Source organism: Aquarana catesbeiana, linkage group LG01, assembly GCF_042186555.1.
Source record: "Aquarana catesbeiana isolate 2022-GZ linkage group LG01, ASM4218655v1, whole genome shotgun sequence".
NCBI lineage: Eukaryota > Metazoa > Chordata > Amphibia > Anura > Ranidae > Aquarana > Aquarana catesbeiana.
Genome location: NC_133324.1, coordinates 619,289,668 through 619,313,793, shown reverse-complemented (window position 1 = coordinate 619,313,793; position 24,126 = coordinate 619,289,668). Strand labels below are relative to the sequence as shown.

At 43.4% G+C, this 24,126-nt stretch overlaps 1 protein-coding gene across 2 annotated transcripts in view; it reads left to right on the top strand.

The window, feature by feature from the left end:
* The window catches only part of GPAT3 (glycerol-3-phosphate acyltransferase 3), a 117,548-nt gene that overhangs the window by 54,657 nt on the left and 38,765 nt on the right, over nt 1–24,126 (top strand). For both annotated transcript variants that reach the window (XM_073600277.1, XM_073600284.1), the window contains 2 exons: nt 6,148–6,442; nt 11,478–11,552. In XM_073600277.1, the coding sequence (XP_073456378.1) occupies nt 6,148–6,442; nt 11,478–11,552 (370 nt within the window). The remainder of the gene's footprint in view (nt 1–6,147; nt 6,443–11,477; nt 11,553–24,126) is intronic.

Here is a 24,126-nt window from a genome sequence, read left to right as displayed (position 1 = left end):
ACCACTTGCTAGTTACGGTCACATTCCACATAATCAAGGAGAATGACATCCTTGTCATCCCCAAAAATGGTCACCATGGCTTTCTGTTCTAATTGCTGGCTTCTGTACTTCTTAGGCCTTGGAAGAGGTGTGATGCCATTCAGTGGAGTGATTTTGTTTCACCTAACTATCCCTGCTTTCTAATTGGTTTTATACTGTACAGCTGTTTTGCTTTCTGACCAAAAGACACATGCTGGAGCCAAATGTCTACATCAGGGGTCCCCAAACTTTCTAAACAAAAGACCAGTTCAGTGTCCTCCAGACTTTGGTTGGCAGACTGTGGCCATTGAGAGTAAAAAGTGCTCCGGAGGCAGTGGTTATTGGGAGGAAAAAAATTCCCAGGGCTGGTGATCGGTGACCAGTGTGAGTAAAAAGGCCCTAATGCTTGTGGTTAGCAGGAGGGGAATAATACCACATTGGTGGGAAGAATAGTGCCCAGACAAAGGTGTTAATAGAAAGCAAAGTACCCTATTGTTGGTGTCAGTGGGAGAAATAATGGCCCATCATTTGCTGTCAGCGAGAGGAGTAGATCCCCATCGTTGGCATCTGTGGGAGAACTAGTGCTCCATTGTTGGCACCAGTGTGAGGAATAATGCCCAATCATTGATAACAGTGAAAAAAATAGTACCAAGTGTGCCATCATAGGTGTCAGTGGGAGTAATTGGGCCCCATCGTAGGTGTCGGTGGGAGGAATTGGGCCTCATTGTAGGGGTCACTGGGAGGAATAATCCTCCATCATTTGCCGGTGGGGTGTAATGGGGTGCCAGTGAAGGTGTCAGTTAGAGGAATTGTGTCCCAAGACCTGTTTAAAGGCAAGCAAAGTGCTTCAGTTTGACAACTGGACTACATCGATAGTCTCTTTAAAACGTACCTCAACCCAAAAAGCAAAATAGTGCTCTTCTCATCTGTGGGTGAAATAAGCTTATTCCCTATACTGTACCTAAGGAGGAAGCCAGGGTTGTTGCCCAGGCTGCTCCTTCTGAGTTTAGGCTACAATCCATTGCTTCCTTTTTATCTTCATTACATAGGGGCAGAGGAATTAGTAAATACAGAACATACTAAGATAACATTGTACTTTCAGGAATTTACAAAGACATTGAATTTCTGGTAAAATCATCAGCTATTTTCTGTACTTGCTGAAAATGTTCTTAAATATAATGTAGCTACTACAACTGGTAAGCAACGATATTAGATTTTTATTCTTTGGTTTAGAGATCTTTTTAGATTCCCTGCCTGTTTCTCAACATGGCACTGGTGCAGTTTCAAAGTATTCACACAGACAGTAGGATATAGGGGCTGTCATTTCTGATTGTTCTGGAAATGCTTGTTTACTGAATGGTATACTGACCTATTACTATTGAACTACGAACTTGAAAAAGTAAATAAATCCGTTAAGCTGGAAAAGTGTCAGAAGTCCTTTTATCTATATTATGACTCAGCTAATATCCTGAAGTCAAAATAATGTAAGTTCCAGGTTCCTGAACTAGATCATGTCATGCTTGACTCGTTGCCTTTGCACAAATACATTCAGGTTGGGAATCTACTTGGTCCATCTTGAAGCAGAACTCCAGGGAAAACCCTAAATACACTGTTGCAAAACACATGTTTTATGATTTTTAATAGCAAAAGATTTTATATTAAGCCAGTTATCAATACACTCCTGTGAGACCAGCCAGGTGACATCCCATTTTCTCTTGAATCCGCTTTACAGTTTGCTATGTCATTTTTCTACCCTGATGACTGAACAGTCAGTACGCATCTAATAATCTTTTCAATGAATAGGATCCAGGAAGCAATTAAAGCTGAATAAGTAGCAGTAATCTTCCTGTATGAACATTGTGGCAGAAGAATGTAAATCACGAGTGGCTTAAAAGAATCCTAAATCTTTTGCCAGCGAAACAGTTTATGTATTGGAACTGTATGTTTTAGCTTTGTGCCAGGAGTTTAAAATATTCTTATCAGTGTAATGGTACACGGTTAAGCCAGTGAAGAAGCAAATATAGAACAGAAGTCTCAAGAGATGCAGCCGTGCTCTTGAGCAAGCATGGCGTAAATCTAAATCCCTACAAGACTTTACCCTCTACAAATCTGCCCTTCTCAAATACAACTCCCTGCCTCCACGCTGCTAAACAAACCTACAAACAACACTCATCAAAACCCTCTCATCCAAACCTTGTCAGCTCTTTCCTACCCTTAATTCCTTCACCCCCCACTGCCCCCACCCACCAACTTGCTTACCGCTCAACAGATTGCCAACCAATTCAAAAGCAAAATCAACACAATTCACAAGGAGATATCCAGCATTCAACTTCCTCCCCTACCCTACACATCAGGTCCAACACCACACTCCCCTCCTTCTGCCCAGTTACCACCGATGAAGTTGATAAACTCTACTCCATTGCCCACCTCACCACCTGTCCCCTCACAATTACTGTGACCAGCTTCCCACTCTATCCTAAGCTCTCTAACCCACATCTTCAACCTCTCCTCTGACACTTTTCCTTCCCCGCTCAAACATGCACTGGTTACCCCCCATACTAAAGAAAAAAAAAAAAAAAACCCTCACTAGACCCCACCTGTTTGAATAAATTAAGACCCATCTCCCTGCTCCCATTTGCCTCCAAACTCATCGAATGCCTTTCCATGACCGAATGAGTCGCTACCTCACGGACAACAACCTTCTCGACCCCCTACATTCCAGCTTCCGTCCACAACTTTCCACTGAAACTGCCCTACTAAAACTCACCAATGACCTACTAACTGCTAAAACCAATGGCCATTACTCCATTCTCATACTCTTATACCTCTCTGCTGCCTTCGACACAGTTGACCACCTGCTCCTCCTCAGCAAACTACAATCCCTTGGCCTCCGTGATTCTGCTTTATCCTGGTTCTCCTACCTATCTCAGCGCACTTTCACTGTCACAACTCCATCTCCTCCGCTGCTTCTTCCTCTTCCTAGTGGGATACCCCAAGGTTCCGTCCTTGGGCCCCTCCTATTCTCGCTCTATACCTCTTCCCTGGGCCAGTTGATAACCTCCCATGGCTTCCAATACTGCCTCTACGCTGATGACACCCAGATCTATCTTACCACTCACTCCCTCAACTCACCCCCTCGATCTCCTCATGGATCTCAAACTTACTGAATGACATATCGGTATGGATGTCATACCACTTTCTCAAACTTAATCTTTCTAAAACTGAGCTTGTTATATTTCCTCCTTCCTGGTCCCCCCCCCCCCCCCATGACTTTACCATTAAGATCAACAGCACAACCATTGGTCCCTCCACACATGCCAGGGTGCTGGGTGTAATCCTTGACTCTGACCTCTCCTTCAGCCCCCACATCCAATCATTGGCTAAATCCTGCCGCCTTTACCTCCGCAACATCTGCAGAATTCGACCCTTCCTGACTGACACCACAAAGCAACTTATTCACTCCTTGATTATTTCCTGCTTTGGCTACTGCAACTCTCTCCTTAATGGCCTATCCTTATGCAGGCTATCCCCCCCTTCAGTCTATTATGAATGCTGCTAGACTAATACATCTTACTAACCGATCTGTGACTGCTGCCCCTCTCTGCCAATCCCTTCACTGGATTCCCCTACCCCACCGTATAAAATGCAAAATGCTAACTACAACTTACAAGGCCATCCACAACATCGCCCCCAGCTACGTCACCAACCTCATCTGTCCCCGAGCCACCCCCATCAAATCATTCCCCGCATCTATTACCTTTTTGTACCCCCACCCCCTCCCACCCTTTTGTAAGCTCTATGAGCAGGGCCCTCCTGTCCCTTCTGTATTGAACTGTACTGTACTGTACTGTAATTGTGCTGTCCCCCTCTACATTGTAAAGTGCTGCGTAAACTGTATATAAATCGTGTATCATAATACTATAGAACGGCCTATTTAAAAAAAAAATGGGGTTATCTTATTTGTACATCACTTGTGTGGTCCCCACTCCTTCAAAGAGCAATGTGGTGTTTTTTTGTTTTTTTTTTTGTTTTTCATGAACAAAAACCGCCTTTGCTAAAGCTGAATTCCAGATATGGCAGTGTTAACAGCCTGGACCAATGTGAGCATGTATGTGCCATGTATGGGATCCCCATGGGAGCTGGAAACTGCCTGCAATGCTGCTTAGCGAACACAGAGGGGGTCGCTCGCTCAGGTCACCATTCATAGAACACTTTGCATTTCTATGAATAGATTGGAGTTATTGAATGATACCTGTCCCGAGCAAATGACCTCCTGTGTTCACAATGCAGCAGGGCAGCCGGTCGACACAGGACCTGGAAGCAAGTGGAGATCTCTGGAGTAGTGGTACCTACTAGCTGGACCAATGTAATGATGTAAGAATTACCATATTTGGAATTCAGCTGTAACATTTTATATTTGCCTGAACAAGTGCACAATAATATGCACATCTGACCTAACTAATTATGGACCTTTTGGGGAAGCAGATGGCGTAGTAATAACCATAATTAGGGGGCAGATGACAGTCACTGGAAAACGAGGAGCCACTTGTGAACCAGGGAGAGAGGAGGAAGAGCAAGAATTGATTGTTGCTGAGTAAGTATGAGCTCCGGCGTGTTCACAAGCTGCAACTGCCGAACCCGCCAGGAACTTGGCACTGCACAGTGCTAATCGCAAGCAGTGAGACATTTCTCGATGTGCGGCTGCAGAGATCGGGAAATGTCTCACTGCCTGTGATTAGCACAGCGCATTGCCGACTTCCTGGCGGGCTCGGCACGTGCAGCTTGCGAACATGCCGGAGCTCATCCTTACTGCTCAGGGATGGAAGGGATAGAGGGGTGGCTGGTGATTTTGTTCTTCTAGAGCAGGGATCTCCAAACTTTCAAAACAAAGGGCTAGTTTACAGCCCTTCAAACTTTACGGGGGGCCCTTGAAACTTCTAGTGGAAGTAGAAAATGCCCTGACATTGGTGGATCTAAACAATGCCATAGGTCTGGTGGTCAGTGGGAGTAAAGAAAAATTTACAGCATTGTTATCAGTGTGAGGAGTAGTGCCCTATAACTGGTGTCAGTGGGAGAATTGGTTTCCCATCATTGGTGTCAGTGGAGGGAATAGTGCCCCATCATTGGTGTCAGTGGGAGGGATAGTGCCCCATCATTGGTGTCAGTGGGAGGGATAGTGCCCCATCATTGGTGTCAGTGGGAGGGATAGTGCCCCATCATTGGTGTCAGTGGGAGGAATAGCATCCCATCATTGGTGTCAGTGGGAGGATGTTTCCCTTCAGTGGTGTCAGTGGGAGGATGTTTCCCTTCAGTGGTGTCAGTGGGAGGATGTTTCCCTTCAGTGGTGTCAGTGGGAGGATGTTTCCCTTCAGTGGTGTCAGTGGGAGGAATAGTGCCCCAATCTTTTGTGTCAGTGGACTAGTGCCCCATTATTGGTGTCGGTGGAAGGCATAGTGCCTCATATCGGTGAAGAAATAATGATCCAAGGGCCAGATAAAGGCATGCAAAGGGCCACATTGGGCCCTCAGACTGCAGTTTGAAGACCCCTGCTCTAGGGCAGGGGTCTCCAAACTTTTTAAACAGAGGGCAAATTTATTGTCCTCCAGACTGTAGGGGGGGTCCGATAGTAGCCAGCGGGAGTGGAACTTTTCCCAGCATCAGTGGGAGTAAACATCACGTTTTGATATAGGGTGGAGGAATAGTGCCCCAGCGTTGGTATCACTGGGAGGAATAGTGCCCCATCGTTGGTATCACTGGGAGGAATAGTGCCCTCATTGTTCCTAATATGCAATATTTTTTTATTTGTTAAACAATCAGAATGAAGTAAAGATGAAAATGTCAGCTGGATGACATTTAGTATGCTGAAGTACTCTGTATACTTAACAATTAGTGATTGGGTTTAAACCTACTTTGAAAAAAATCCACACAAATCCTGGAATCAAGAAAAACATTTATCACTTTTCTTACTCATGTTCAAGAATGTTCGAATAAATGAACTGCACTATATGGGACACTTTTACTTTGCAGAGAGCTAGTCTGTCTACAGAAACCACTTGACAGTGTTGTGTGTCTAAGTGCATGCTTTTCAGACAAAAAATGAATGTAATATTTTTTTTATGTGTTCCTCAGGCATCATACAGAGGGATGAGTCTCCCATGGAAGAAGAAATAGTAGGTTTGAGGCAAAGTCGAAGCCAGTGCTTACAGAGTGGGGATTTTGAACTGTCTGATGCCTTTTACTTCTCCAAGAAAGGGGTTGAAGCTATTGTGGACGATGAGGTCACTCAGAGATTTTCCTCTGAAGAGCTGATATCTTGGAATCTACTAACGAGAACAAACTACAACTTTCAGTATATCAGCCTCCGACTCACAACTGTTTGGGTACTTGGAGTATTCATACGATACTGCATCCTTTTACCACTACGGTAAGAGCCTGTTTAGTTAACTTGCTAGAAGTGATGGGTTGAGAGTGAAAACAGTCCTGGCATGCCAGCCTTGGTCTTTTGTATGTGACCATATGTTAAAAAATTCAATATTGGTGCTTTATGTAATTTGGACCAGTTAAAGGATCTGTACATTAAAATGTATTCTCAGTTTAAATCCGCCCATTGATTCTCTCAAATTAACTAGACCTTCCTGCATTTGCCAGTCTGGGTCTTTTTGGGTGCCATTTCTCCTCCGTTTTGAAATTATCCTCCTCTCTGTCCTACTTGATCATATACTTGTGTTGAACAAACCAAGCAACCAAAATGTAACTTAAGATGCTGGCTTAGAAGATACGAATTTAAATCGAATTGTTGTAGTTATGTGGTTAACGCATACAGCGATTGTAAAGCAGAAATGTGTAAAAATTTAGCAGTACAGCTATTCCAGCACCCTACGTAATTTAGTACACCCATATTGAACTGATTTAACAATAGAATCTCATCTTTGGTAATCCTACTCTGAGGCGGAAGGTAGCATTGCGACTCGGGCAAGTAGTGCGGTGACTAAATGTATTTTATTAAATTGTTTGCCTTCCTAACCATGGTAAGAATACTTCATTGGCTAACCTTAAAGTGTTAATAAGCCTAGAGGCACGTTGCTTGTATCAGTAGATTAGCAGCATTTGTTTTTTTTTTTTGTTTTTTTTATAAGGCCAACCTCAAAAGAATTTCTTTTTCTTTTTCTCATGTAATGGTGGTACGGTTTCCTGTCCCCCACTTTACCTTTAATTTTGCAACCTCAGGTAGAGGAATTGCAGATGATGATCATAGGGGAATTTTGCTAAAGAATCTGGGTTGAGGGCAGCAAAAAGTTTTGATGTTCAGCAACTTGGTGTGGGCCATGCAGGTGGCCTGTTGAGATGCTACAGGTAGCCACAATGATCATCTGTTTGTCAGACAGTGTGTCTTATTGCTGTTGTGATGGTACTGGGAATTTAGTCCACTATCAGTTTTTGTTCTGCTCCCTATTTATTTGCTCAAATAACCAGTAGAGAATTGTTCTCTAAATACTGCTAACTGTTCCAGCCTTTCTTCTGGAGGAATGTCATATTCAGTGCTGTATGGTATCTTTTTTTTTTGGCCCTTTAGGCATTATATTACATTTAGATTTCGTGTTCACCTTAACCTTCAGATCACAGGGGGGATGTCTCATCCAGTATATTTTTGAGCACACAAAATGCAGAAAAATCATTGCATGCAGCCCTTGACTTTTGGGATCAAAAGTTGCTATAAAATCCTCTTTATGGAGTCTTCCAGTTCTGTTGTAACTAAATATACCAAATTGCACTATGCGGAGTCAAAGTGCCTAGTCCCTAATGCTAGCAACGGGCGATATATCAGGCCCGTATCTGATTTCCAGTTGTCCAAGCACTGACTTTCTCCATGCATGGGTTAGAAAATTGTTTTTCAATTTTTGATGCAGGCTATTTTTGTTTTTGTGCTTCAGCTAAGGAAACATAAAGGATAAATGTAAAATGTTGGCCGTTTGCTTTAGCCTTGGTTCACACTGAGTGCGGGAATTAAATTGTGTGAGTTAAGCTGAACTTGCACAATTTCATTCCCACATGTCAGTCCCGATTTCGGGAAAGATTTCAGAGACATCCGTGCAGCCCAAAATCGCCAAAAGTAGTACAGAAACTACTTTTGGAAATCTGTGCGGCGCCGCACCGATTAGGATGATGCAATTGCCGCCCATTTGACATGTCAAATCGCATGCCAAATCTCACCAATGTGAACCAGGGCCCAGTAAGATTTTTTTAATTGCCATAAAAAAGTTAATTCTTTTTTGTTGTATTAAGAAAGGCAGTCAATGTAAGGAGTCACCCTCTACAATGAGGACATATTACCTTTTTTATAAAACATAGACCTAAAACTCTGAAGTACACTGGCATAAAAGCATTCACATTCTTCATACTTCGGGACTGTCATCTAATTCATCAGGATTGGATTCAAATGAAGAAAAATATGAATCTTTTCATACAAAAAAGACTAAGACAAAATAAGTATAAAGTTTTTTTTTTTACCACTGAAAGAAAGAAATTCTTCAAAGTGATGAATAAGAGGGGGGTGCTAATAAGCCTTTAACTTTTGAATACCTTTCTACATGTTACTCGAGTGACATAATACATTTCAAAACCCAACAATTTATTCTCTAGGACCTCTGCTTTCAAAAAATATATCATGTTTTGGGGTTCTAAGTAATTTTCTAGCAAAAAATACTAATTGTTACATGTAAACAAAAAGTGCCAGAAAAGGCCTGGTCTGGAAGTGGTAAAACCTGGTAGCCTCTGCACGTGTGCTGTGGGTGTTCTGTTCTGCACATGGGCATATGTCACAAGGTCGTGCAATTTTTGCTGTTCTGTTGCTCAAAAGTAACCAAATATTTAGCGAACCAGAGTGATTTTCAGATATAAAATAAAACAAAGGAGCAGAATTTGTAAACTCTGTGTACAGTAGTATGTGGTTTTTCTTTAAGGCAGATCTATAATCTTTTACCAAGGTCCCATGCACACTGAGGATTTATCCCCCATGCATGAGACTCTGGCATTTAGCTGTGGGCAGAGTACATTTTAGGATGGTATGCTCTCAGAAACCAATGCCTAAAATAATAAATAAAAGGAGGGTTGCTTGTAAGACTATATAAACAGTTTTGCTGGGATGGATCAAAAGGTAATATGAAGAGTGGATACATGCAGTGCCAGCCCAAGACATGGTGCTGCCTGGGACCAAGAATGAAATGCTGCCCCCCCCCCAAAAAAAAATAAATAAAAAATCACGCCCACCAAAAGGCCCCCACATTCATAAATTTAGTTTTAGTTATCAGGATATAAAATAATCATAAAAGCAGATTTCCATGCAACAGCACCTTGTCCATATGCAAAATTACATGACATACCATTACGTTCAAATCCAAACCACAAACTCCAGTATTTTGTTTCATATATCTTTATATAAATAGCTTAAATGGTGAAAAGATATTGCAAAACTGTTTGTCATGAACAACAGACTAGAACAACAACCATATTGCACTCAACCATATATATATTGACTATCAATCAGTGCTTTATGTGCCGTCTTGGCTGCAAATATAGACACAGTGCTTTACAGAGCCTTATATAGTTTATGGGCTCTGGTGAGACTGCATAGGCTCTGGTGAGACTGCATCTCATGGGCACTGGTGTTGACTGATACAGTCAACACCCGCCCTAGTGTGAATGCAGCCTTAATGTTTTTTAAAATTGTGTTCCTTTTGCTAATGCTGTACATACAGGGCAGGCATCCTGAGAAGAACATGTGCTTTATCTCCATATGTCACCTTCAAGGCTGCTTTCACACTGAGGCGCTTTGCAGGTGCTATAGCACTAAAAATACCCGCAAAGTGCCCTGAAAGAGCCTCACCTGTCGCTCCAATGTGATAGCCCAAGTGCACTGGAGCGGTGTCCTGGCAGGACACTCAAAAAAGTCCTGCCAGCCGCATCTTTGAGGCGCTGTAGGAGAGGTGAATACACAGCTCCTAAAGCGCCCCTGCCCATTGAAATCAATGGGCAGCGCCTCCGAATCGCCAGCAAAGCGATGCTGCAGGTTTTAACCCCTTTTCGGCCACTAGTGGGGGTTAAAAGCGTCTCGCTAGTGGCAGAAAAGCACCGCAAAAACGACGGTAAAGCGCCGCAATGCCTCAGTGTGAAAGTAGCCTTACTGACAATCTGCTCTTTCTTGCACAGAGAGGGAGTCGAAGCACAGCAGTAATTAACCTCTTTTATGCTTGTTCCCAATAAAATTCACCACTATTGTACCACTATTGCATCTTGATTAGAAACCATCAAACTCATACAAATAATTTTATAGTTTGTATGTAAAAAGCATGTTTCTTTTGTAAATCTGCATGATCATTTACAAACAGTACAGAAGATAAGGCCTCATCAAAGTGTTTCCAGAGAAACCATGGGTACAATAGAAAGATCAGTCACATTCAATCCAGCTTAAGTCCCTTATAACAAAAAAAAAATCTTAGAGAAATCACTTGAAGTTGTACTACCAACCAACCTAACTCACCTTGTTTTTCAGATAGGCAGAGAGGCTGCCCAGGCTCAGCTCACACTCAGTCACGGGCACAGGCAGCTCTCCTCAGACCCTTCCTTCCCTCACGCTGGAGATGGAAGAGGTGGGCAGAGCAATTGATTGGTGCAGAGGCTGAGCGCTGTGAATGCTGGGGCGGCCGCGGCCTCTGACGTCACTGGTTGCTAGGCCCCTGGTGGCAGGCAATTCTAACAATCCAGTGCAGGAGACAGTGCACAGCCGACTAGCATCCGCTCCGCTCTGCTTTGCTCCTGAGAGTCTTGCTGACTTATCCGGGATTCCTGGCGGTAACTTCTTGCTGGCCTGGCTGCCGCCCCTGTTAAATTCCGCCTGGAGCCATGGTCCCATTGGGTCTCATGGTAGGGCCAGCCCTGGATACGTGAACTCTAACCCTACCTTTCAGAAAGAGATTGCATGACTAAATGTCTACAGTAGACTTTTGAGACTTAAGGCGGACACCGAAGGGAGCCTATGGTAGCATGTTCTCCAGATAGGTAAGTATTTTAGTTCTTTGATTCATTATTTTTTTTTTTTTTTTTGACCATCCTATTTAAATTGTTGACAAGATTTTATGTCCTGTGCACCCCCAAAGGGCAATGCCTATGTTTTTTTTAAGTTTTAGGTCAGTGTGTTTATTGGTCCACCTTAATAACCATTTCACTTTACTTGAATTCAGGTTTTTCACAAACTTGACCCTATTTTAGAAGATTGAGACACATTTGACTGTACACAATCAAAATTTGATTACATTCTACCTGTTGCTTGCTCAATTTTCCTTATAATGGTGTTCTTTTGTCATAGCCGTTGATTTTGTTTAGGTAAAATGTGTGGTTTATATTTGTTTGCATGGGATAAATGGTCTGTTGTTGAAAAGACTGCACCTTTCTGTGTATTTCAGGGTTACCTTAGCCACTATTGGGATCAGTTGGCTGGTCGTGGGAGCTACGCTTGTTGGACAGCTGCCAAACGGCAGGTAAACAAATTAAGAACAGATAGCATTTGCTATGCGGTATATGCTGTTGCTTCTTCAGTAAGCAAGAATTTAATGTGGATAAACCATTTGACAAGAGAAAAAAATTTTTTTTGGTTGTTGGAAGCCTTATATAGACCATCAATAAATACTTACAATCTCCCTTGTAAGGTTTTTTGTTTGGATTTCTATATTATACCTGTATTTTCCAAAAATTCTTCTCATGTACTGTTCCTTTTTTTGAAGAGGAGATCTAAAACTCTTTGACTGTTTAGAATTCAGAATAGTATTTTTAAAGGCTAAGCTCACCCTTTTCTGTCACTTGTGACACTTCAATAAAGTTCTGTGAAAAAAGAAGTTAACAGTGATGCAATGATCCTGGCACTGAGCGACAACAGTTCTTTAGAAAGCAAGTACAGCCAAGATCCTATCTCCTACTAACATGCTAAAGAAAAGGACCCTTGCTATGCATTGAAGCAGTGGTCTCTCTGCAAAGGTTTAACCCTCTGCTGAGTCAGAACTACAGCTCCTCTCCAATTACCAGCTAGCATGAGCTTTGCTGATTGCACAGCTATAGGTCTTACTCAGCAGGAGACATGTTAGACTTCTGTAGGGAAGCAATTGCTTTTGCACGGACAGCAGGAGTCCTCTCTACAGGTTGCTGGCAAGGAACAGTTTTTTTTTTTTTTACTCCGGCTGTGGCTACTTTCTAAAGAAAATGAACCATAAGACTGCACACCTTTGCTTTGATGCACCTGGAATGTGTTTTGCTGATTTAAACCGCAAGTTCAGTTGGGCTTTAATGAACTGTGATTTGTCCTGTATACAAGTCATTTTAAGATTTTGTAATGTGACCAGAGTATCTGATGCTTGGATGCCCAGATCAAGTTCGGCAGCCGTATTATGCATCAGTAAGCTTGACAATAACTCTGACAAATTTTTCTCTTTTTAAAATGGTGCAGCTCTACACTCAAAAAAAAAAAAAAAAAAAAGATAAATTATAACAATACAGTATCAGCAAGTAAACCCATGCATATTATACGTGAATCATATGTAATCTACAGAACATGACAAATGTAAAATTGAACTAAATTAAATGTGTAGCAAGTCGATAATAGAAATTAAAAAGAAATGAGTCCCTGGTGAAATAGGATCCAATAGGTGAAGGGAAACAATCCAGAATTCAGTTACAGATATCCAGAGTCCTCCATGAGAATTAATCCCAGCGATCCACAAAGTAGAAAGGAAAGTACTCTACCCGGTGACACATCTGCTCACCTAAAATTATGACCTCAAAGCTCATATGAGGTCAAAAAAGCATTCTCTCAACAAAGGGTTTACCCTAATGGCTTGCTCTCCACATTTACTTCTCCACCAGTCCTCCTCTGTACATCAGCCAGTCAGGTAGATGGCCATAAAACAAAGGGAAACCAGTAGTGTTCTCTGATATACTTTATTAAATAGCAACTCGCACAGTAAAAATGAGCATCACTCTTAAAATCACATGTTATACAGCACAATCCTGTGTAGTCAAGCTCACCACAGACCCTGACATGACAAGCGTGATGACGTCTTTGGCACTAGGTTCTGCTCTTTTTACATATTCTGTCCACATCAGGACTTGCTCAGTCCTGTAGGTTACTATAACAGTGTTGTAGTGTTAAATCTCCTTTCATGCTATGTTTGCTGCCTGTCTGCTGGCCATCTCTTCCCACAACTGGAATCCCTGCATGCTTTGCAGCTTCTCCTCTGCTGTTTACTTTCCATTTCAAATGACTACATTTCCCATCGTACCTTGCTGCCAGAAAGCAGTGATTCCTGTACTGACTCTGCCTTCTGAAACTCCTCCTCCTCAGCACCTCTGTAGTTCAGACGTCAGGCTCTGTGAAATGTGTGACACAGCAGTGCCTACTCACAGGTTATAGTGAATGTGTCAGAAAAAGGAAATAGTTTACGAACTTCAGATTAATAGGTGTAGGCTAGAAATAACTGAAATACAATGTGGAAGTGAGAAATAATGATTTAAATTTTTGACCACAGCACGGATAGGCTTTAACCAAAGAGCATTTGTAAAACCTAGCCTACTTCCCAGTATGTGCTTTTTCTTGTTCGAGTATTTTTATTAGCTGTTACAAAGTACAGTAAAAGTTTTGTTTCAATAACATTTGTAATAAAGTGATGGTTACAAGCTCAGTTAACAAGGCTTCTTAAATGTAGAATTATAAGTATGTGACAGCTTATAGGGGGCTGTTCAGTGGTACAATATACATTTTAAAGTGGTTGTAAACCCTTTACAACTACTTTTTACTATAGGGAAGCCTATAATTAGGCTTACCTGTAGCTACACTGGATATCTCCTAAACCTGCACGGTCTAGGAGATATCCCCTGTATTTGCATGTGCCGACATCATCGGCACATGCGCACATAAGCAAACTGAAGCAATGGCATGTATGTGAAGCATGTATTGCTTTAGTTAGACTGTGCCATTAATGTCATCGCGGCTCCGGCCAATCACAGCGCCGGAGCTGTGATGCCCGGAAGTAACCCCCCGGGAGCGATGAACGAGGACCACTGCGGGGGCTTCGATCTCAGGTAAGTAATTCATAATGAGCTACTATACATACTAGCTCATTATGCCTTTTTGTCTTGCGGGGTTTTTTTTTGTTTTTTTTTAGGGTTTACAACCACTTTAAGAGGTATGTTTCAGATTGAGGAGATCGAACAGTGAAAAATAAACAGTATAATTTAACTTCAAAAGAAAACCAGCGTGAAAGGGATGAAGTTGATAAGGAGATAGAATACGAGCTTGGTGTGGGATACTTAAAGAAGATAAACTTTTCCCAGGACTAAGTTCCGGTGTTCTGTCGATCGGTGTCCGCCGTCAAAAAGTGCATGCGCAGAACGGAAGGGCACTCCAACCGAGTTGCCGATCAGCTGGAGTGACGTCCCATAGCGCATGCACACATCGTAGGAGCCTTTTTTCGACATGAGATACCATTTCTTGGGCACAATTTAATGCTATGAAAATAGAGGGACACAGTGTTTGTCATATTGTGCCTCGCTATTGCTGTACAGCGAGGCACAATATGACCTCCATGGTACCCCTCCGCTCTTTCCATAGCTTTCAATTGTCCCCGTGAAATGGTATCACCTGTCCAATAAAACCCTCCTACGATGTGCGCATGCGCTATGGTGACGTCACTGCAGCTGATCAGCAAATAATCTGGCATGCCCTTCTGTTCTGTGCATGCACAGGCACTTTTCGACGGAGGGCACAAATCGATAGAACACTGGCATTATGGCTTGGCACTTTCTCGTGGGAGGATCATTGAACCAATCTATCCGAGGTGTCCCTTTAGGAGGAGGGTCACTAAACCAAGTATCTGTGGTGTTCGCGGTTTTAGATTTCAGGTCAAGAGACCTGACAGGTCATGGTGAGGGTGAGGAACGAAGGCTAGAAGTGAGTCAGGTGGAATAGAATAAGGTGTGGAGGGTAAGGGGATGAGAGAGGGAAAAGGGGGGTCTCCAGAGAGGACCTGCGGCCCAGAGAGCCAGGTGCGATAGGTTGTTTATTATGGGGCGGGTGTTATTGATCCTCAAAGTTGTAATGGTGAGCAGTCGAAGCCCAGAGGTAGGCAGTGTTTGATCCATGGTTTTCAAAGTTTCTCAAATTTGGGCACTTTATCGAAAAGGACTGCTTCAGTTTTGGCATGGATCATTGCCTGTGTTACTCTTTAACTGATAGAGTACATAGTTAAGTGGATTTCCATGCTTTTGTTATGGTTTGTTTCACTGCAGTGGTGACGGTGATCATGAGTTTGAACCGACGGTGTGTTATAGCCTGTAGTTTGCTTTTCCGGAGCGCTACAGTCGTGTCTGGTGGCAAGGTAGTATTGAACATTTTAGAGAGGATCTTGAACACTTCTGACCACAAGGTGTGGGCAGTGGGGCATTCCCACCATATGTGTACGTATGTGCCTGGTGCATTGCAGCCATTGAAGCAATGTGAGGAGTAGTGGGGGAGGAATTTGGAAATGCTGGCGGGGACTAGATACCATCTGTTGAGTACTTTATAGTTCGTTTCAAGGGCCACTATGTTTGGTGATGCAGATTTGGTGGTCTGCCAGATTTGTGCCCAATCGATTGTGTCTTCTTGGAGGTTAAGGTCATTCTCCCATTTGTTTCTGTAGGATGGTGGGAAAGAGGTTGTGCGTGAGAGTAGCCGAGCGTATAAATCAGGGATAAGTCCACGTCTCTGAGGATCAGATTTACATGCATATTCAAAGGTGGTGAAGCCAGAGGTCGTTGAGTCTGGGGGAGCATTTTGGGAAATGTTTAATCTGTAGGTATCTGAAAGTTTCTGTGGCTGGAAGATCATGTGTTTCATGGAGTGTTGTGGATGTGTAGAAGTGGTAAGCGCATATTAGTCCTGCGTTTGACCAAGCAGGGAAGGAGGTCAGGGAGGACCAGGCTGGGTAAAAGGAGGGCTTTCGAAGAAAAGAGGAGGGCGTTATGGTGAGATTGGAGGCCAAAGTGAGTTTTAAGCCTATCCCAGATGGAAAGGCTATGTTTAGTGATTGGTGACTGATCGTTGTCGTGTAGGTGTTTAGCCATAGGAGATTTGCTGTGGAGAGTGGTTCATAGTCGACCCACTCTAGCGCTACCCATAGTGGGGTTTCCTTAATGGCATGATATTTAGGCAGCTGCACTAGCTGAGCGACCTAGTAGCATTTAGTAAAATTGGGTACACTTGGCCCGCCTTGGATGCGGGGCGTTTATAAAGTGGTTTTTGATAAACGAGGTTTGAGAGTGCCCCAAATAAATTGAGATATTGTAAGATGGGCAGGTAGTAAGAGGAAACCAGTATCGGGAGAACTGTACAGAGATATAGGATTTTGGGGAGGATAGACATTTTGATAACTGTGATTCTGCCCATCCATGTCAATGGTAAGGAGGACCAGTTTGTCATTAGGTTGATAAACACTGTCAGCATAGGTGGGTAGTTTGCAGCATATAGACCTGCCGGGTTAGCTGTAAACTTAATGCCCAAGTAGGAGATATGAAGGTAAATTGGGGATCTGGTGCTCCAGGAGGCAATAACCTTAGTTTGTAATAATGTACATTTTGATTAGTCAGTCTTTGGGTAAAAACAAAGTTGAACTACGGTAAGGGGGTGATTTAAAAAGAGGCAGCCATCCTCAGAGTGTGTCCAGCTACTCTGCAAAACATATAAAAGAAACCGGAAGGGGTGGGGGTGGGTCGGCGCCTCTCTAAGTGTAGCATGGAGCTGACTACTTCATGGTTTTCCTGAATGTACAGCTATTCAGCGCAACATCACACCAGAACCTTTCCCAGCTACCCGGATCGTTTGAGGAGCCTGTGAGACGCAGTAGAACAGCCAGAACTACATACTTATAATGAGCATAACTCCCACTTATATCTTGTAAGTGTTTTTAATCTTGTGCAATAAATCATACTATTTTAATACTACACTTGGAGAGGATCCCCCCCCCTTTGTTCGTTTTATAAGTAGGAGATATGAGTGGTTGTCCAGGTATAGGGAAGTGTGTCCTTTAATTGAATCTGTATGTTGGGCGACAAGGAGATGTTTAAAGCTTTGGATTTTTGCGGGTTTATTATGAGGCCAGACACTTGTCCAAATTTGGAAACCGTGTCCATTAGATTCAATGTTGACATTAGGGGTGAATTGAGGAATATTAGGACCTCATCAGCATACTTACATAGTTTGTGCTGGTTACCTCCCAATTCCAGACCTCGTATCTTCGGGTTAGTTCGTATGAGCAGGGCTAGGGGTTCAATTGCTAGGTCAAAAAGAGGGAAGAGAGGGCAGCCCTGACGGGTACCTCTTTCAATGAGGAAGGAGTCGGAACAAAATCCTGAGTAAGATGCATATGCCTTGGGGTTTTTATACAGCGTGGCGATCCATCATAGGAAATGTGTCCCAAACCCCCAACGGCATAGGATGAAGTCTAGGTGAGACCAGAATAGCGAGTCGAATGGTTTACGTATGTCAAGAGAGAGGAAGCATGTAGGGATGCGGCCGGTTCGAGCTGCATATGCTAGGAGCATAGTTCAGTGTATGTTGTCGCCCGCTTGTCTGGAGGGGATAAACCCAGCTTGGTCTTTGTGGATTAGGGTCCTATAATGGGGTTGAGGCAGGTAGAAGTATCCTAATATCTGGGTGGGTATAGATTTCGGTCTGCAGTTGGACCAGAATGTATTGTCTGTATTTGGCTTGGAGATCATGGAGATGGCTACAGTAAGGGATTCAGAGCGGAAAAAATGGCAGTTGAGAGAGTTGAACGCTGCAACCATAAGGGGGGGGACAGAAGGCAACCATAAGGGGGGGGACAGAAGAGCACCAAAGCGTTTATAGTAAGTGGCCGAGAAACCATCTGGACCCGGTCGCTTCCGTGGTTTTAGTGATTTTATTGCGGAAAGAATTTCTTCAGTTGTGATAGGTCGGTCTAAGGGAGGGGAGGTGAATGGAGGACAGTAGTGTGTCCAAGCAGGATTGGTCAAGCGTGTTTAGGGTCTCTGTAAAGGTCAGAAAGTTTTCTTCGGACTTCATGTAAAATTTTAGGTGGGTTACTAGAGTAGGTATCTTTGGTTAATTTTAGTCGAATTGGCTTTGGGGTGTAATCAGCCTTGCGTAATGCGAGCGCTAGCAATGTATCTGGTTTGTTTGATTTTATGTAAAGGGTGCGTTTTTGATTTGCAAAAGATCTTCTCTGCTAAGTCTGTCAAGAAGAGATCGAGTTCCAAGCGTGTTTTTTCAAAGATTTGTTTAGTTGACAGAGAGGGCAAGGTTTGAAAAGTCTCCAAGGCCTTATAGAAGGGTTCTTCTAGGTGTTTATGAAGCTGTCGCTTCACCCTACGTTGGTGGGACACTTGGCTGATACAAACCCTTCTGATGAATGGTTTGTGGGCTTGCCATAAAGTCAGGGGATTTGTGTCTAAAGACGCGTTGTTTGTAAGATAGTCTTTTATAGCGTTTTCTATTTCTTGTTGGTGGGTAGAGTTGGCCAGCAAGCCGTCATTTAGGTAACAGGTTCTGTGGTTAGGTCTTGGAACAAGGGAGGTGGCATGACCGCATTATGGTCTGACCATGCGCATGGTACTGAGTGAATCTTGAATAAGCGCAGAGGTGCCTATGTTTATAAAAAGGTGGTCTATGCGGGAAAACAGTTTGTGGGGATGGGAGTAGTGGCTATATTTGTCATCTTGTGGGGTTCTGTTCTCACCAGGTATCAAGTAGTGAATGACGGTTTAGAAGTTGCTGGTATGAGAGGCGATGGGTGGTTGGGGCCGGGGACTTATCTAGGAACGGTTATATTACTTGGTTTGAGTCGCCACAAATCAGGAGTGTACCGCTTTTATGGGAGTCTACTACAGAAAACAAATGGGAGAGAAATGACAGTAGGTTTTTGTTGGGAGCAGAATTTAAGACAATTGTGACTTCACTGTTTAACAGGAGGCCAAAGACTATAAAATAGTGCCCCTCGGGGTGCTGAAAGTGTACAGAAGGATCGAAAAGCTTTAGTGCGTTTTTGAGGGAGAGTTGAGGCCTTGTAAATTGAGCGTCAGAATATTCAGAGACGCATCATGGGGTTTGGGCGGAGTCAGGGGGTAGTGTGGCTGTCTTTTAGAGGCTAGGGGTCCCTCTCTGGAGAAAGGGGTGGGATAGGGAAGGCTGGGGTGGGGAGAAGGAGCAAAGACTGGGTCAAGAGCCCGGTAGGAGCTGGTTAGAGAGTGTAGGCAAGGATAGAGGAGGAGAAAGGCGGAAGCACTAGGTTAAGTAAGGAGGGGGCTCCTACGAGGAGCAAGTATCCAAGGGGTGGTGGAAAACCACCAGCCGATGGGTACAAAAGGTTCCAAAGTGTACCCAAACAACAATGTGGGGTACTCGAGGATTAAGTGGAGGCACAGTGAGCTATCTCTGGGACTCCGACAGCCAATAAATTAGCATAATATGCAATAAACTGTATAACAAGTCTCAAGATGACTTAATGCATAAGTAAACAACTATTGAATCGGCTTAGGAAGGAAACAAAGCAACTCTGGTCTGGGAGTATGGTAAGAACGTCCTGCAGGTATGTTATGGACATAGGCTGGGAAATAGGTCGCCACAGTTTGAGGTTGAAATCTCCATTAGTAGGTACATGGAAGCAGATGGTGACGAAATTCACTGCTGGAGGTTAATGATCAAGTTGCATAAAGGAATAGTAGAATTCAGTATCCTTATTGGATAAAAAGTGAAGCTATGGTACCCTGGACATTCAATAAGGGGTCGTCTTATCCTGGACTGGAGGCCTGGCGGAAGGTGTTAATGTGGTTGTATACCCATAAGAAAGGGAAAAAAAAAAAACCTATGAAGCAAAGGCAGTATGAGCTAGTATGCACCGCATACTAGCTCATTATAAAATACTTATCTTGGAACGAAGCCTCCGTACTGTCTCCCGGACACGGATGAGGGAGCTGACACTTTGCCTCGGCGTTTCTTCCAGGTTCGCGGCTCCGGCCACTCAGTCTTATTATAGGCTGTAGGTAAAAATGTGCTAAAGGGGTATACAGCCACTTTAAGACACCATGTTCATTGGGAGCACAAAACAAGAACCGATTGTAAAACGGGATTGTGTCTGTCAGGTTAAGAACCCCCCACAAAAACTGAGTATAGTTACTGTTAGGTGGCATTGCCCAAGGAGTTGCTATGTGAGCAAGGTTAAGGGGGCAGGTAAGGAAGGATATCACCCTGTAGAGATGAGTCAGTTCATCGGGTCCCTTGGGGCTGGTGAGGCGAAGCGACCTTTCTTGTTGATACTGGAATGGGCCTGGTGTTCAGGAGTCCTGTAGCTTTTTTGGGGAGCAGGATGTTGCTCAGCGTTTGGATCCCTCTGTGGTGGTTTCAGGTGTTGCCAGGCAGAGGGATGTCTTGGAGTGTGGTGATTAGGTCTTCTGCTGATTTGCACGTATAGGAGGTTCCTTTGTGGAAGAAGTGGATGGCAAAGGGAAAAGTCCAGCGATAAGCAATGCGGTGATGTTGGAGGTTAAGCAAATGTGGTTTCATTGCTTTTCTTTTGGTGAGGGTAAGCTGGGAGAAGTCCTGGAAAACTTGGTAGCTGTGGTCTTTGAACATCAGGGAGTCCTTGTTGCGGGCGGCTTCCATTGTTCCTTGGTGCGGAAATAATGCAGCTTTATGAGTATATCCCTGGGGGTCCATCTTCCTTACTGGGGGCCAGACATTTGTGGATCCTGTCCATTTCCAGGCGTTCTATGGCAACCGATGGGACAAGTTCCTGAAAGAGCGCTGTGATGGTGGATTGGAGGTCCACTGCTGTCTCAGGGATCCCTCGGACATGGAGGTTAGACCTCCTGGCCCTATTCTCAAATTCCTCAAGGCGGGCTTGGAGGGATGCGTTTTGTTCCCGCAGAGTCTCCAGTTCTTCCTCCTGATTAGTGGTGATGACATCTAGTTCATCTACCCTTTGCTCTAGGCTAGAAGTGCGGTGGCCCACCTCATGAATCTCCCACATGAGTTTGTCAGTAATGGCGTTGTGGGGCCTTATTGAGAACCTTCTCAAATTGGCTTAGCAGGTCAGATTTGGGTGAAGCGCTTTGTAGGGCTATGGGGGTCATCCCGAATTCGGAGTCCGATTCACCGTTCTGTGTGGTAGTTGGAGTCAGGTTCTGCTTCTATGTGTGGCAGCTCAGATCAGGAAGATAGCCATTTTGGACGTGGCCCTTGTCAGTGTTTCCTGGACCGTTTTTTTGCTTTTTGCTTAGTTTCCTTGCTGCTGACCATCATTGTGATTTGTTCCAGGGAGTTACAGCAAGGAGCTGGGTATGCTGATGGAGCTGTAGTCGAGCGGGACTCGGGGATACAAGGCTGTTGGGTCCCGGTAGGACCCCATGACCTGCTCAGACGGCTTTGTGCATGCCCCCCCCCCCCTTCCAGTATGTGCTTTTTATTACATGAATACATATTCATGCTTCTATTTAGCATGTTTCATCTTTTGCAAAAATGTCACAACTTCCAACTGTACTAAAATTGCATAATCAAACATTTGCTTATACTATGAAGATGTGTTAAAAGGCAAACCTTATGAAATATGTAAGGAGTTTTTCCAATGTGCTGTACTTTGCTAGTGCTAGTTGAAGCAACTGTCAAACATCTTATACATGGTCTTTCAAGGACTGCAGGCTTAAAGTAGAACTATAGGCAAAACCTATTTTTTCATTTTGGATAGAGCAAGGGAGGGTTATAACCCCTGTCAGATTTTTTTTTTCGCCATATTTGTCCTATTGAAGAGATTTACCCTCACTTCCTGTCCCATAGCCAAACAGGAAGTGAGTGGAAATCCCTGCAAATTAAGGGAATACCTTGGGGGACCCCCAGGTCCCTATAGCTAGTGCCCTATTGGAAGATGTCCCCTCTATTATTTTTCTGGGGACAACACAAAATTGGTGATTTTTCTTTTACTTTCAATGATAGTGGTAGACAGGACTAATAGAGGGGGTGAATCTCCCCAATGGAGGCAAAGACAGTAATAACAACTGACAGGGGTCCTAACCCCTCTCAACTCTATCCCAAACGAAAAAAAAGTTTTGCCTTTAGTTCTACTTTAAAGGCTGACTCCCGACTTTTGCACCATGTTACTCCTGTATTTAGGGAGTAACATAGTGCAAATGTGATCCATGACAGCGTGCAGAAGATCTTCTTCCCTGCAGCAGCTATCCTTCTATTTTTAAATGTGCTCTGCTGTACAGGGCTCAGCCTGCACTACTGTATCATTCATTCACACGGATCTGTGAATGAATGAACTACAAGCCCTGTTTGCCACTGCAGCAGATGGACTTTTACTTCTTAATGGAACATGAGTGATCACTGCACTCGTAGTCCACCGATATTGCCTCCATCTCTCTAACTTAAAGCCCAAACCTTGGTATGGACAGGGAGCTGGAGGAGGATTCTACAGGAGTCTGTGTATTGCACCCACAATCCAGTGATCACAGTTGCTTTGCAGATTCAATTGCAAAAAATAAAATAAATGGCCATTTTCCCCTGCAATTATACGTGCATTTTTTTTTTTTTGTAAAAGGTGGAGTTGGCATTTAAGGAGGACATAAACTTTGGCAACTGTCTCCAAAAAAAACAAAAAGGGCAGAGGGCAAAGGACTAGTCGCCAGTATTGCCCATGGCCCCTGCAGCTGATATTTTATCCTATTACTGACTTACCGTGCTTGTTCAGCCCTGAGACTGTGTGGAGGCAACAATTTTGATTGAGGCAGGGCTTTACTTTCTCATATTGAAGCCTCCCAAATTTCACTACCAATATCATTAGACTAGCAGTGTCTCACGCTGCCAGATATACAGCTATGAGGCTGTAGGCATAGGAGTACCTAGGCACTCTCACTTACCAGAAAGTGCACTGTCATTTTTCAGGAGGATTTCCAGACCAAGGGTACTTTTTTTTTTTTTTTTTTTTTTTTATTTTTTTTTTTGATACTGCTTGGGCACAATTAACCTTTTCCAGTTATTCCCTTTAGCACAGAACTTTGTGTTCAGTTCCATTTTAAAGTACAACTAAATGCAAAACATTTTTTGGTTTTGGATAGTGTGGAGATGGATTAGAACACTGATTATTGCTGTCTGTGACGCCCCTGTTAGGGAGTTTCACCCTCTCTATTTGTCCTGTTTACCTTTAATCATTGAAACTTAAAGTAAAAAATCTCAACATTTGGGTTGTCCCCAGGGAAGTAATAGAGCGGAAATATTCCAATACCCCATTAGTTCTTGTTACTTGGGGATTCCCTAATTTGCAGAATTTCCTCACTTCCTGTTTTGGCTATGGGACAGGAAGTGAAGGCAAATCTCTCCAATTGGACACATGGCAAAAAAATGATCGAGGTTATAACCCTCTTACGCTATCCAGGTTTTGTAATACTAAAATGTCTTTAACACTAGTATTATTTTGAGATGGCTTTGTTAGATCCAGCATATTTTGTTAGAGGTATGTGTCAGTCTGTGATCCCTCTGGTGAGTTTGGTCCTTTGACATGAAGATAAGGGATATCTCTGATACAAGAAGACAGAGCACTATAAAAACACAGTGGCTAAGGGGTTAGCACTAGGGTTGTCAGTTCGAATCCCAACCATATCACTACCTGCCTGGAGTTTGTATGTTCTCCCTGTGTCTGTGTGGGTTTCCTCCGAATACTCCGATTTCCCTTCCACACTCCAAAGACATGCTGGCAGGTTAATTGGCTCATATCTAAATTGTCCCTAGTATGTGTATGTATGAATGTGATTTAGGGACAGATTGTAAGCTCCTTGAGAGCAAGGACTGATGTGAATGTACAATATGTGTAAAGTGCTACGAAAAATTGACAGCGCTATATAAGTACCTGTAATAAAAACTTGACAGAGGCTATTGCTAATCCCCATACTACACATGCAGTTTCTGTCGTAATTTGAGACATTTCCCAGCTATTCTTCACTCTGTAAACCAAAAGTTAAAGAAAATGCTCAAGTTGGTGATAGTCAGCAATAAAGACC